Source organism: Triticum aestivum, chromosome 1A (assembly GCF_018294505.1).
Source record: "Triticum aestivum cultivar Chinese Spring chromosome 1A, IWGSC CS RefSeq v2.1, whole genome shotgun sequence".
In the NCBI taxonomy this organism is placed as follows: domain Eukaryota; kingdom Viridiplantae; phylum Streptophyta; class Magnoliopsida; order Poales; family Poaceae; genus Triticum; species Triticum aestivum.
In genome coordinates this window covers 24,685,005-24,699,357 of record NC_057794.1, presented here as the reverse complement: position 1 = coordinate 24,699,357, position 14,353 = coordinate 24,685,005, and the positions used below count along the sequence as shown (strand labels likewise).

General features: G+C 42.2%; 1 protein-coding gene and 1 long non-coding RNA gene across 2 annotated transcripts; one reads left to right on the top strand and one right to left on the bottom strand.

Annotated features, from left to right (window-relative positions):
• The first annotated feature begins 5,280 nt into the window (after positions 1-5,280).
• On the top strand, positions 5,281-7,265 carry LOC123077949 (uncharacterized). The gene is made up of 3 exons (XR_006436966.1): positions 5,281-5,638; positions 6,066-6,292; positions 6,523-7,265. It is a non-coding gene; the product is annotated as an uncharacterized lncRNA (long non-coding RNA).
• A 2,936-nt stretch (positions 7,266-10,201) lies between these two features.
• LOC123077894 (benzyl alcohol O-benzoyltransferase) lies at positions 10,202-11,937 on the bottom strand. The gene is made up of 2 exons (XM_044500283.1): positions 11,439-11,937; positions 10,202-11,349 (listed from the first exon to the last, which is right to left on the bottom strand). The coding sequence occupies exons 1-2, from the start codon at positions 11,895-11,897 to the stop codon at positions 10,447-10,449; spliced, it is 1,362 nt and encodes a 453-aa protein (XP_044356218.1). The 5' UTR covers positions 11,898-11,937; the 3' UTR covers positions 10,202-10,446.
• Positions 11,938-14,353: the final 2,416 nt, after the last annotated feature.

The window sequence follows — 14,353 nt, the reverse complement described above, 5'->3', positions numbered from 1 at the left end:
GTTTTTCGTGTGTTGTTTGCTTATTTTGATGAATCTATGGCTAGTAAAATAGTTTATAAACCATAGAGAAGTTGGAATACAGTAGGTTTAACACCAATATAAATAAAGAATGAGTTCATCACAGTACCTTGAAGTGGTCTTTTGTTTTATTTCGCTAACGGAGCTCACGAGATTTTCTGCTGAGTTTTGTGTTGTGAAGTTTTCAAGTTTTGGGTGAAAGATTTGATGGATTATGGAAGAAGGAGTGGCAGCCTAAGCTTGGGGATGCCCATGGAGCCCCCAAGATAATCTAAGGACACCAAAAAGCCAAAGCTTGGGGATGCCCCGGAAGGCATCCCCTCTTTCGTCTACTTCCATCGATAACTTTACTTGGAGCTATATTTTTATTCACCACATGATATGTGTTTTGCTTGGAGCGTCTTGTATGATTTGAGTCTTTACTTTTTAGTTTACCACAATCATCCTTGTTGTACATACCTTTTGAGAGAGAGACACATGATTCAGAAATTATTAGAATACTCTATGTGCTTCACTTATATCTTTTGAGTTATATAGTTTTTACTCTAGTGCTACACTTATATCTTTTAGAGCACGGTGGTGATTTTGTTTTATAGAAACTATTGTTCTCTCATGCTTCACTTAGATTATTTGGAGAGTCCTACAAAACAGCATGGTAGTTTGCTTTAGCAATAATAGGCATACAAGATTAGTAAAAGAAAAATTCTTATGAGTGTGTTGAATACTATGAGAAGTTTGATGTTTGATAATTGTTTTGAGATATGAAGATGGTGATATTAGTCATGCTAGTTGAGTAGTTTTGAATTTGAGAAATACTTGTGTTAAAGTTTGTGATCCCCATAGCATACACGTATGGTGAACCGTTATGTGATGAAGTCGGAGCATGATTTATTTATTGATTGTCTTCCTTATGAGTGGCGGTCGGGGACGAGCGATGGTCTTTTCCTACCAATCTATCCCCCTAGGAGCATGCGCGTAATACTTTGCTTTGATAACTTGTAGATTTTTGCAATAAGGATATGAGTTCTTTATGACTAATGTTGAGTCCATGGATTATACGCACCCTCCTTCCTTCCACCATTGCTAGCCTCTAATACCGCGCACTTTTCACCGGTATCATACACCCACCATATACCTTCCTCAAAACAGCCACCATACCTACCTATCATGGCATTTCCATAGCCATTCCGAGATATATTGCCATGCAACTTACCACCGTTCCGTTTACTATGACACGCTCCATCATTGTCATATTGCTTTGCATTATCATGTAGTTGACATTGTATTTGTGGCAAAGCCACCGTTCATAATCCTTTCATACATGTCACTCTTGATTCATTGCATATCTCGGTACACCGTCGGAGGCATTCATATAGAGTCATATTTTGTTCTAAGTATTGAGTTGTAATTGTTGAGTTGTAAGAAAATAAAAGTGTGATGATCATCATTTTTAGAGCATTGTCCCAAGTGAGGAAAGGATGATGGAGACTATGATTCCCCCACAAGTCGGGATGAGACTCCGGACGAAAAAAGAGGCCATAAAAAATAAGAAAAAAAGGCCCAAACAAAAAAAGAGAGAAAAAGAGAGAAGTGACAATGTTACTATCCTTTTACCACACTTGTGCTTCAAAGTAGCACCATAATCTTCATGATCGAGAGTCTCCTATGATATCACTTCATATACTAGTGAGAATTTTTCATTATAGAACTTGGTTTGTATATTCCAATGATGGGCTTCCTCAAAATGCCCTAGGTCTTTGTGAGCAAGCGAGTTGGATGCACACCCACATAGTGTCTTTTGTTGTGCTTTCATATACTTATAGCTCTAGTGCATCCGTTGCATGGCAATGCCTACTCACTCACATTGATATCTATTGATGGGCATCTTCGTAGCCCGTTGATACGCCTAGTTGATGTGAGACTATCATCTCCTTTTTGTCTTCTCCACAACCACCATTCTATTCCACATATAGTGTTATGTCCATGGCTCACGCTCATGTATTGCGTGAAGATTGAAAAAGTTTGAAAGCGTCAAAAGTATGAAACAATTGCTTGGCTTGTCATCGGGGTTGTGCATGATTTAAATTTTTTGTGTGGTGAAGATAGAGCATAGCCAGACTATATGATTTTGTAGGGATAACTTTCTTTGGCCATGTTATTTTGAGAAGACATAATTGCTTAGTTAGTATGCTTGAAGTATTATTATTTTTATGTCAATATTGAAATTTTGTCTTGAAACTTTCGGATCTGAATATTCATACCACAATTAAGAAGAATTACATTGAAATTATGCCAAGTAGCATTACACATAAAAAATTCTGTTTTTATCATTTACCTACTCGAGGACGAGCAAGAATTAAGCTTGGGGATGCTTGATACGTCTCCAACGTATCTATAATTTTTGATTGCTCCATACTATATTATCTTCTGTTTTGAATACTATTGGGCTTTATTATTCACTTTTATATTATTTTTGGGACTAACCTATTAACCGGAGGCCGAGCCCAGAATTGCTATTTTTTTGCCTATTTCAGAGTTTCGCAGAAAAAGAATATCAAACGGAGTCCAAACGGAATGAAACCTTCAGGAACGTGATTTTCGGAACGAACATGATCCAGATGACTTGGACTCTATGTCAAGAAAGCCACCAGGAAGTCACGAGGTAGGGTGCGCGCCTACCCCCCTAAGCGCCCCCTCCACCCTCGTGGGCCCCATGTTGCTCTACCGACGTACTCCTTCCTCCTATATATACCTACGTACCCCCAAACGATCAAATACGGAGCCAAAACCTAATTCCACCGCCACAACCTTCTGTACCCACGAGATCCCATCTTGAGGCATGTTCCGGAGCTCCGCCGGAGGGGGCATCTACCACGGAGGGCTTCTACATCAACACCATAGCCTCTCCGATGAAGTGTGAGTAGTTTACCTCAGACCTTCGGGTCCATAGTTATTAGCTAGATGGTTTCTTCTCTCTTTTTGGATCTCAATACAATGTTCTCCCCCTCTCTTGTGGAGATCTATTCGATGTAATCTTCTTTTGCGGTGTGTTTGTTGAGACCGATGAATTGTGGGTTTATGATCAAGTTTATCTATGAACAATATTTGAATCTTCTGAATTCTTTTATGTATGATTGGTTATCTTTGCAAGTCTCTTCGAATTATCAGTTTGGTTTGGCCTACTAGATTGATCTTTCTTGTAATGGGAGAAGTGCTTAGCTTTGAGTTCAATCTTGCGGTGTCCTTTCCCAGTGACAGTAGGGGCAGCAAGGCACATATTGTATTGTTGCCATCGAGGATAATAAGATGTGGTTTTTTTATCATATTGCATGAATTTATCCCTCTACATCATGTCATCTTGCTTAAAGCGTTACTCTGTTCTTATGAACTTAATACTCTAGATGCATGCTGGATAGCGGTCGATGTGTGGAGTAATAGTAGTAGATGCAGGCAGGAGTCGGTCTACTTGTCTCGGACGTGATGCCTATATACATGATCGTACCTAGATATTCTCATAACTATGCTCAATTCTGTCAATTGCTCAACAGTAATTTGTTCACCCACCGTAAAATACTTATTCTCTTGAGAGAAGCCACTAGTGAAACCTATGGCCCCCGGGTCTATCTTCCATCATATTAATCTTCCAACACTTAGTTATTTTCGTTGCCTTTTATTTTGTTTACTTTACTTTGCATCTTTATCATAAAAATACCAAAAATATTATCTTATCATATCTATCAGATCTCACTCTCGTAAGTGACCGTGTAGGGATTGACAACCCCTTATCACGTTGGTTGTGAGGATTAATTTGTATGTGTAGGTGCAATGGACTTGCGTGTAGCCTCCTACTGGATTGATACCTTGGTTCTCAAAAATTGAGGGAAATACTTACGCTACTTTGCTGCATCACCTTTCCTCTTTAAGGGAAAACCAACGCAGTGCTCAAGAGGTAGCAATGACGGCTTCAGAGAAGCCATGTTGTGGAGGAATAGAGTAATATAGTTTTAGAAGACAAGGATTTTACATTATATGATGCTGACATCAACATCGATAATAAAAATGTGAGTAACTATCGGCTAAATTCCCATGATTATCAGCGAATAAACTATTATGTCCAGTAGCTTTATCATTAAGATTACCCAATGAAGAGACTTGTATAAAATAAAAATGAGGGAAAAGCTGGTGTTCAACCGACCGATCTTTTCTTTTGCGTCTGCCGCGTCCTATGTTTGCCACGCGTCTTGATTAGGCCCATACACCGCATCTCTCCTTCATCCTTATTTCTGTGGTACCCTGGTTACTAATCTGTTTCTGTAGCTACTTCCATCACTGCAACTGGTCACCTGTTTCAGAAAGTAAACCGCAACAAATGCTAGGTTGCAGACCATCTGTCGGCCCCTTTGCTTGACATGTGGCCACCCACAACTTATCTGTTAGTCTCTCTCCGTCATCTTATCTCTTTTTCAACCTCTCTCCCCTGTATACAAGTGTCTATCAATGGCATACATCTAGCCGGTGAGGAGGATGGTGACGAAGCAAGCGGCCGGAGGTCTGTCACTCGTCGAGGGCGGCGTGATGGGGTGACGGGTGGCGACTCTCCTCCCTCACCACCACCCGTCGGGTGCATGTCGACGACGATGGCAAGGATGGGCGGTGCTGCTCCCCCTCACCACCGTTCGACGAGAGCTCGTGGCGAACAACAATGGTGTTTTTTCGCAACATTCCATTTTGTTGCAAGGAAGATTTCTGCAACATTAGTCATATTGCAAAACTTTTTTTCATACCACCATATAAAGGTGAAGACAAAGAATCTGCAACATCACCTCAGTTGCAAAGTTTTTCAGCAACAATACCTTTGTTCTAAAAAAATGAAGACAAAAAAGAAATTCTGCAACACGAGCTATGTTGCAAAAAATTCTCACAACACAACCTATGTTACAAAAAAAATCCACAAGATAATCTGTCTTACAAGTGTTTCTACAACAAGGTCTCTGTTGCGAAGTAGAGAAAGACGTGCATCCGCTCGATTTATCAAATCCGACGGCTCGCTAGGCGGCGGATCTTTTTAAAAGATTCGCCGGCCGATGCGTAGCAGTCCCCTAAAAATTATTGTATTGCGTTCAGCGAAGAATACAAGATCCTTTTTGTATATTATTTTATGCTCTACGCTAAGCGCCCCTGATTCTAGTTTTGCCCCGGGCCCCCGAACTCTCTTAATTAAGGGCTGACACGTCAGTTGGACCATTGGCCCAGCCCAAAGAATCAACAAAGAGGAAAGGGGTCGAGAGCTGCGCTGTAGGGTTAGCACGATTGGCTCTGCGGGCAGCGGCGGCGGCGGCGAGTTGGGATTCTGCACAGGAGGAGGAGGTCGTGTACATGGAGTTTCTCTTCCTTGACGAGGAGGACTGGGCGGAGATGGAGGCGGACAAGGAGAAGGAGGAGGAGAGGCGTCGGCGGGAGGAAGAGGAGAAGGCGCGGAAGACGGAGGAGAACCGGCGGAGACGCGAGGCACACCATGCGGTCATGGACTCCATCATCGAGTATGATCCCAAGGTCGAGCGCGACGTCTACACCCGGTTCTTTCTCAGAGATATCTCCGTCTTTGACATCAACGAAGAGTGTAAGCAGCCTCTATATTCATCCACAATTGTTTTTCCTTGGCTGATATTTGTAAATTTCCGAAGTATGCGAACTGAATTAAGTTACAGTAAGTAGTATGTACGGCTCACCTGTATAATCGTCTGCATGAGAATGCTCTGACATGCCATGCTCATCATTAAATATTAATGCATAGCAGTAAACAACGAATCTGGATTCATTTATTTGGATTTTGATTCATATGTATCACTTCACTATAGGGATCACTGTATTTTGCTAAAATTGATGTCAACTTTGTACAAATGGCGGGACGATAGTTTACTCTCGAATTTAACTCGTAGGTGAAATAAGAATATTAGAAGGTTTAACTCACTTGGATAGAAATGGGAAGAAGGGCTGTTTATTGTGATAAAATAATTTGATAGATTTATTTTGCTTATTCATTGCAGCGTCTGTCCCTCCAATGTGATACACTCCAATGCGATACACTGATAGTATCTACAAAGATTAATTTGGGCTAGAAGACTCTGCAAACATCCTCTCGGTCAGCATAGTCTCCTCAGATGTAGGCTTCCCAATAAATGTCTACGGCCGTGTCATTGCCAGAGACAGCATTGACTACAAGTGCATTTATCTCTTTCACCGCAATAGAGATGATTGCCAGCGTCTCAACAAGGTACATCCTTGCTTCTAAGTTCGTTCCAATCAGGTTTCGTTTTATTCGATGATGCATTTAATATCAACTGTTAATAGACATCTAAACAGAGTCATCTTTGTGCTGGTGGTTGTCGATCCAGATAGTCATCTGCATATGAATGGAATAGCTTTTATGGCATGCTTCCAATCTTCATTTTGAGCAGTGTTTGGATGAGCATACTCTAATCTCTCGTGCAATTCTTTTCATAGGATGGAATGCTGATTTTAACTGGCCCAAGCCGAGGTCTAGTCCTGGTTGATTTCATCTATCTAGAGATAGATCTTAAAATCAGGGAAGATGGAGTGTCTCTAGACAGGCCATTTAGCAAGGGTCTAATAAGTATTGATGGCCGAGTACTGTCTAGAGAGGAAGATATCGTGGTTAGAAGTGAAACCCTTGAGAGCTGGCTCAGCACTACGGAAGTGAGATTCGCAACTGTTCTTAATGCAGTCGAGTGCACCATTGAAATCAAGCTTCTTGAGGGCTGTTTCAAAGGAAATATAATAGTTGGCATCTCAGATAAAGTTCGCAATCTGGACACGGAACAAACAATTGTGATTCATGATAGCAAGACAGATGGCGTGGTTACAAGTGATGAAAGTGGAGTTATCAAACTCCGGCGAAGTGTCATTACTATCTGTCTGGAAAGAACGGTGGTGTTTCAAATCAATAATGTGGCTGCTGGTGTTTGTGCTGAACGAACCATTGATTTTACTCCACACCGCACTGGTGCAGATGAAGAGGAAATTACGTGTGGTGCTGGGAAGTTCGGATTCAGGGTTGGCTGTAATCCTGTGACTTAGTCAACTTAGTTCTGATGTAATGGAGTGATGCAATGATGTAGTGAACTAAGTTAGTCGTGATGTAGTGATGTGGTCCACTAAGTTATTTTATTGTTATTAAGTAAATTGATGAATTATAAGTAATGACTAGCAAACGAAGTTATTATGTATTATGGTGGAGTGTTATACTGAATTTGTTGGTTTAATTTTTTTGCATAATTAAAGCAGATTAGTGCACTTGGCGTTTTAAGGGACATATATATGTCACTTTATTAGGCGGAAATATGAACATATATATGTCACTTTAAGGGACTTTTCTATCATATTTTTCTATGGTTTGTATTGATTGCTCATGGTAACTTCTGTGTTACCTAAATATCCTGAAAATTAAATTATTTGGAAGGTGGCTTCGCATTGCATTTTGTTGCTGTTATTTTGAACTAACTTCTGATGCACAATTAGGAAGATGGTTCAACTAGGAGGCAGGAGGCACCTGTATGTTCTCAGTTCTGAACCACATGTTTGTTCTCCTTCCCGAATGTGACTTCATTTTTAGATCCATGTTGCCTGTTCAAGAGACAAAAGTTTGGTGGTACATAATAAATTTGAGGATCTTTACAAAGGAAATGATCTTCCAGACACCATGCTACCAGATGTACCTTTTCTTCCCATGTTCTCTTTTACAAATGGTGTTGGTTCTGGGATTCTGGCACTGCGCCTCTACATATGCATATGTGGATATGCTAATTTACGACATTTGTGATGATTTTTCTCCCAAATCAAGAATATAACCTAGGGCATACGTTTATTTCCCCACTAAATCAAGTATATTACCTAGTGCCTTTCCTATCATATAGGTGAATGTCATTAGCCCAAAGACAAACAACTCATGATTTTTCCAGTATATGATTTTGCTCTTAAGTTATGCATGAGTGTAATTTCTTGTTCTAAATATGCTAGTGCATGAAGTTGGTGGTGATGAGAAGTGCACTGGAAAATGTTGGAATTACCGCAAAAAAGAAGAAGAAAAATGTTGGAATTGCTGACTTGGGTATATGGATTTAGCACGATGAGCGGATAAAGGTCAGTATGTTGTAATATTTGCCACTTCAATCTGAACTTCTGAATGATCGCCATCTCTACCTCTAAAAACAGTTGATTGCAACACTCTCGGTTATTTTGCCTAACTGGCTGTTCTGAACGCATTGATAATCAATTTTCTGTGAATCATTATTTAAACAGCACAAAAACAAAGGCTCATCCTGTCCTTTGTTCTTGCACACCTTGAGAGCTGTTATGAATAAATCTGCAATCAACAATATGGCAAGTTCATTATACATAACATGACAATTCCTTTTTTTTCCATGCGCAATGCTAAATTTATACACTTGGCAACTTCCAAAAAAAATTGTGTTTGTACACGAAACAATATTTTCGAAAATAAAACTTATTGAAAATTTGTAAATAATTATCCCCATGCAAATTTTGTTTGAATGATTTGAAATGCCTCATGGCAAATTGTATATAATTTTCAATTTAATTATGATGATTAGTAATTTTTGCCTCACTTTTTATAATTTAGAGCATGACCATTATAGTTTTTTTCCTATCCGAGGTCGTACTAAATTTTTGTGCGTCCATGTACCAGAAAAGTAAAACCGGTTTGTTCAGAATTTCAGACCTGCGTTGGGCACTGTGCCCAGCGAAACCAGCCTACTTATTTTCCTGCCCAAGCAGTTGGAAAAATCTTATTTGCCGCTTCACGCGGGAAATATTCGGAGCTTTGCACGGGGCTCCTAAAATTGGGCCACCCATTTGCGTTTCTTATTTTTTGTTTCTCTTTTAACGTTTTTGTTCCTTTCTCCTTTTTTTCCTGTTTTTTTTTAATTTCTTCATTCCAAGTTTATTTTTATTTTCCCTACTTTTCATAAATTCAATTTTTTAATAAAATGGAATTTCAATTTTTGTACAACTTGTCGAAAGATAGTAAAAATTTAAAAAAATTGTTCCAAATTTGAAAAATATTCAGAACATTAACATTTTTCTCATTAGAAAATAAATTATAAATATGTTCCCATTTTTCAAAAAATGTTTGTCTTTTCTAAAGTTATTCGAGATTTTAAAAGATTAATTTAAAAAAATGTTCCATATTCAGAAAATACTCTGGATTTAGTGAAATGTTTACAAATTCAAAATAATTTTCGGATTTATTAAATAATAGTCTAATTAATTTCTGAATGTTCAAAACTTGTTCCCGTTTTCAAAAAAATTGACAAATTCAAAAAGTATTCGTGTTTTTATAAAAGGATCATGTTTTTACAACTTTATGCAAATTTCAAAGAATATTCATGTTTCAAATTTTGTTTGTGTTTTTTGAAAAATATATGGAATTTTCTAAAAACAATTTCGTATTTTTTAATAAGATAACATTTCTAGAATATTCGGCAATTCATAATTTTTTTTGAAAAGTTCAAAAAAATCAATAAGTGCTTCAATTTGAATGCTGCAGTATGTTGTTAAATATTCATGTTGGCCATTGGTTAGTAGGACACATTTGTTCAAGTGGCTAGGAGCACTCGAACAGGAAAAGGCAAAAACAATTGCTCTGTCGCTTAGGTAGTATTGGGCCTCATTCGAAATCCCTACTGGGCCTTCTCCGCATTCGCGCATCGACCCTCATCGAGGGAGGCAAAAACATTTTGCAGCCGTAAGGAATCGAACTTGCGACGTCTCGTCCAATTCCTAAGGAGGATGAACTGAGATAGGTCGCCTTTGTCTAGAAATAAAGTGGTTGTCTGAAAATAAGGAAGTTGTCTCGAGAATCATGAGTGGAATAAGGTACTCCATAAATTCTTGCCGATGATAGATTGCACGTGCCAATAAAAGAGAATATGTTGGTTCTTGCTCTGTCACCCATCATTGCAGAAACATCCAGTGCAGCTTCACAGGCAAGACATCTCTCCCGTTGCAGCGCACAGGCATATATGCTACTAATAATAATCAAGTTTTGCTCTCTCAGCATTGAAAATTAGAATAACAATGAAATACAATATTAAAATATCCGTAATTCCTCCCTCAAAAAAAGCCCATAATTACAGCCCTGTTGTGACAATAAAATATCGCCAAATATATTATATGATACACAATTTCTTAAAATAAAAATTAAATAAGGTACACATACTTACTGTGCCGTACACTACTTCCTTCCGGTCCTAAGTCTTGGATTTGGATTTAATTTAAATTTAAACTAAACAAAAAACCACCAGAAGAATTATGGAACGGAGGAAACACTTGTAGGTGACGTATACATAGCATCATATATGACGAACGGATTGCCCCGGCCGGCCATAGCTAGAGCTGGGCGCCGCCGGTGAGACCTTCGACCTCGAGCCGGAACTTGTCCATGGCGTCCTTGGGCAGGCAGACAGGCACCACGGTGGCCTCTTCCCCCTTGCCGTTGGTGGAGCGGAGGAAATATGTGCTCAAGCCGAGGATGGGGCCTTCGCCTATCTTGACCGGCCCGGCGTACACAGCCTCCCCCCAACCCACGTCGACGCTCTTGAACCCGGCATGGCTCACGTCCGACAGAATGCATGTCCGTGACACGGCGAACAGCGGCCGCCCCGTGGCCACCATGAGGTCCGCCAACGACAGCAGGTGTTCGTACGTCACCGCTGACTTGGCCTTCTTTACCAGCTCCATGGCGAACCCGAGGCCTCCGTGGCAGAGTTCCCCGGCCGTGGTCGCTGCGGCGTAGTAGGCGAACGCGTTCCCGTAGAAGCCTACCGGCAGAGGGGTGCCGGGGCGGCCACGGATGTTGACAATGAGGGACAGGCGCACCTCCTCGTCGGCTGCATAGCCAAGTGCGGCCGTGCGGCTTTGCCAGACGCAGGCGGCCACGAGCTCGAAGCGAGAGCAGGTGAGCGGTGCCACCCGCTGCCGCAGCGCTGCGATCTCCCGTGGCCCAAAGAAGAAGTGGACGCACACCTTGTCGCCTGGGGGCGTCGTGAGCATCCGGTCCGGCTCCGGCCCGCCCGCGGGTTCTTGGAACTCGAGGTGCGGGTAGGACGACGGCTGCGGGGGCTGCCGCGCCATGAGCATCTCCCTGCCCCACGCCGGTGGCACCGAGGGAGCGTCGGCGCCGCGTGCCAGCTCGGCGATGGCCCTGACGAACTGCACGCAGCCCGGCGCGTCCACCATGCAGTGGCACACACGATGCCCAAATATGAAGCCTCCACACTTGAGCCGCGTCACCTGCAGTACGTACGTAAAGGGGGTTTAGATCACATGTGCACTTGGTACCTGAAAGCTTCTGACGCGACGTGGCTTAGCTAGCTTGGTACCTGAACGTAGAAGAGGGGGCGGTCGACGACCGGCTCGGCGCCGCCGTCGTTGGTGGTGGCCGTGTCGTCCAACACGAACTGCTCGTAGCAGGGGAATGGGGGGTACCCAATGTCCCCGAAGTCGTCCGCCGTAAGGTCAGCGTCAGCCTCGACGAACAGGACGCCCTGCGCGTAGCACTCCACGACGAGCTTCCTCCCGGCCTCCTCGCGCAGACGGCCGGCGAGCGGGTAGTAGGGGACCAGGGCCTTTGCCAGCGCCTCCCTGATGACCCTGGCGGGGTCCTGCCCCTCTTTGGAGACGTCACCGCGGTACAGATGGACGCCCGCGGAGTAGAAGCGCATGACCGCTGCGTCATCAATGTCCGACAGCGGCTTCGCCTCCTGCGGCGTCGGTGCCGAGGGCACCACCAGCACCGGCGTCGCTCGCCGCACAACGAATGCCGGTAGTGGAGAAGCCATGAACGCGGTATCAAAGCCAAGGTGGGCTGTAGAGAACTTGTATGCGTTGCAATGATGTGCCGTTGACTAGACGAGCAAAGCTGGGCCTCATTTTATAAGCTAAAGCGGAAAATGTACCGTGCACGGAGCCTCCCGTGCCGGCATCGGCCGTTCGGTGATGCATCATGATCCGACCCCTGCTGATGTTTTTTATTGTTGAATACTACACTGAAAAATCTCAATACAACACAAAACAAAGCGAGAATATACCGTTGCAGTTGTTGCTACATGCGTATTTGTGTCAGCCTTTAATATAAACTAGTAGATACCCGGCGCGTTGCTGCGGAAAATTTGTAGTCTTTTGTTGAGCACATCTTTAGAGCATAACACAATTCATAAACTGGCTATTAAAAGTGTCAAAGGGGTGAGCCAGACCGCGAGTAATCAAAAGATTTTGCATGTGATTGATCTACAAAGCTGTAAACCCCTTAGCATACCAAAATAATGGAACATTAATTAAAAAACAATGTACCATAAATATATTCAGACATGCTATAGATCCTACCTCTTTAAGAAAAACTTGGAAACTTCCATAGACAACTATGTGTGATGCTCACTTCTTGTAGACAAATAATTTTCCAACAGAACAAAAGGTTTTTTTAGAATATTGAGGAACTGCTCAATTATATTTTCCATTAAAATTGAAAGTCGACCCAAAAGAAGGGAAACTAACAACGCGTCTTGCGGATATTGTTTAGAAAGATAAAAAAGCTTGGTTACATCACATACAACTATAGATTGCAAACTAAACATACAACACAGCTCGCAAGCAAACCGTACCCACAGTTTCCCCTTCGTTGTCTCCCGCGTCTGCCTCTTCATATTTCTGGTTGGAACAATCTTGTTGGCCGAGGCACAATATCCGAGGCTTTGCTGATGGTTTGGGAACAACATACAGAGTTGTCAGCTACTTATTTAGTTGGTGGATTGAATCCACAAATTTAAAAGCATGAATAGATAATTTTCTTAAAATGCCCACTTTAAACCAAAGAATCATGTTTGTGGAAATTTTCAAACATCAACTAAAATCAACTTAATATAAACATAACACTCCATACTAAAGTTATCTAGATCGGCATAATAACGAATGAGTCAGAAAATAATAAATTGTGTTGTGTACTCAGTTGGAATCAAAAGCAAAAATAAGCTTCACCTCGAACGAGAATTTACAGTGTAGCAAATCAAAACCATTCACAGAGCTCCTGTTTCAAAATATTAGGGTACTAACCTAGCCCTGGAAATTGAGTAAATACTGACCTTTTAGAGCTAGGTAGTCAAACAATGTAGGAGAAATAGCAAGGGAACATAGCATGATAAAATGAACTCAGGGAGAAATAAGTTATTCTTGAACTAAAAAAACGATTAAGATAAAAGAACTATATCCAACTGCAAATTTGATACTACACATGCATCTCTGTTCCTATTGCGTGTCTTCTCATCAGGTGGGTGAAAGCAAAAAAAAAACCCTGACATTAGCTTATATATTATTTCAACAAAGAGGATTTAGAATGGAATCCACCAACAAATCCTAAGTAACACTGGTAGAAAAAGAGGCTTCCGTCCAGCCCCATTAGTCGCGAAACTGTAGGAACCGCGACTAATGAAGTCTTTAGTCGCGGTTCGGCAGACGAACCGCGACCAAAGGCTTGGGCCAGGGCGCTCGGTGGCCAGCTGGTGCACGTGAGGGGCTTTAGTCGCGGTTGGCCAGGCCAACCGCGACTAAAGGTGCCCAAAGGCCTTTAGTCGCGGTTGGCCTGGCCAACCGCGACTAAAGCTCCTCCCCTATATATACCAGTTCAGCGCACTCACTTAGCCATTTGGTGCCACTTCTCTTCACAAGGGGGTGTAGGTTTGCTTTTGGTTCCTCTTATGCACACAAGGTGTTTGATGAAATGCCCAACAGCATGAAACAAACATGATATGAAGTGTTGGAGCCACACTTGAGGTTCCTCCTCGATCGCGGTTAGAATCAGAAGGGTTACTCTTCCTCAAGAGAAGTTCACCTGCACCTGCTTCGGCACGGTTTCATGCCAAGCTATAATTGTTGGACCAAGCATGGAGAAAGAGGGGTTATAATGGAAGAAGATGAAGAAGGGGATGATTTCATCGATGAAAGCTATCTTGCTCATTTCGGTGATACTTTCATGGAGGATGCTGAAGGTGAAGGGGAAGGTGAAGGGGAAGGTGAAGGGGAAGGTGAAGGGGAAGGTGAAGAAGAGGCACGTGATGAGACCGTTGATGATCTTGGTCGGACCATTGCTGATGCACGGAGACGCTGCAAAACTGAAAAGGAGAGGGAGAATTTGGATCGCATGTTAGAGGATCACAGAAAGTCGTTGTACCCCGGATGCGATGATGGTCTGAAAAAGCTGGGCTGCACACTGGATTTGCTGAAATGGAAGGCACAGGCAGGTGTA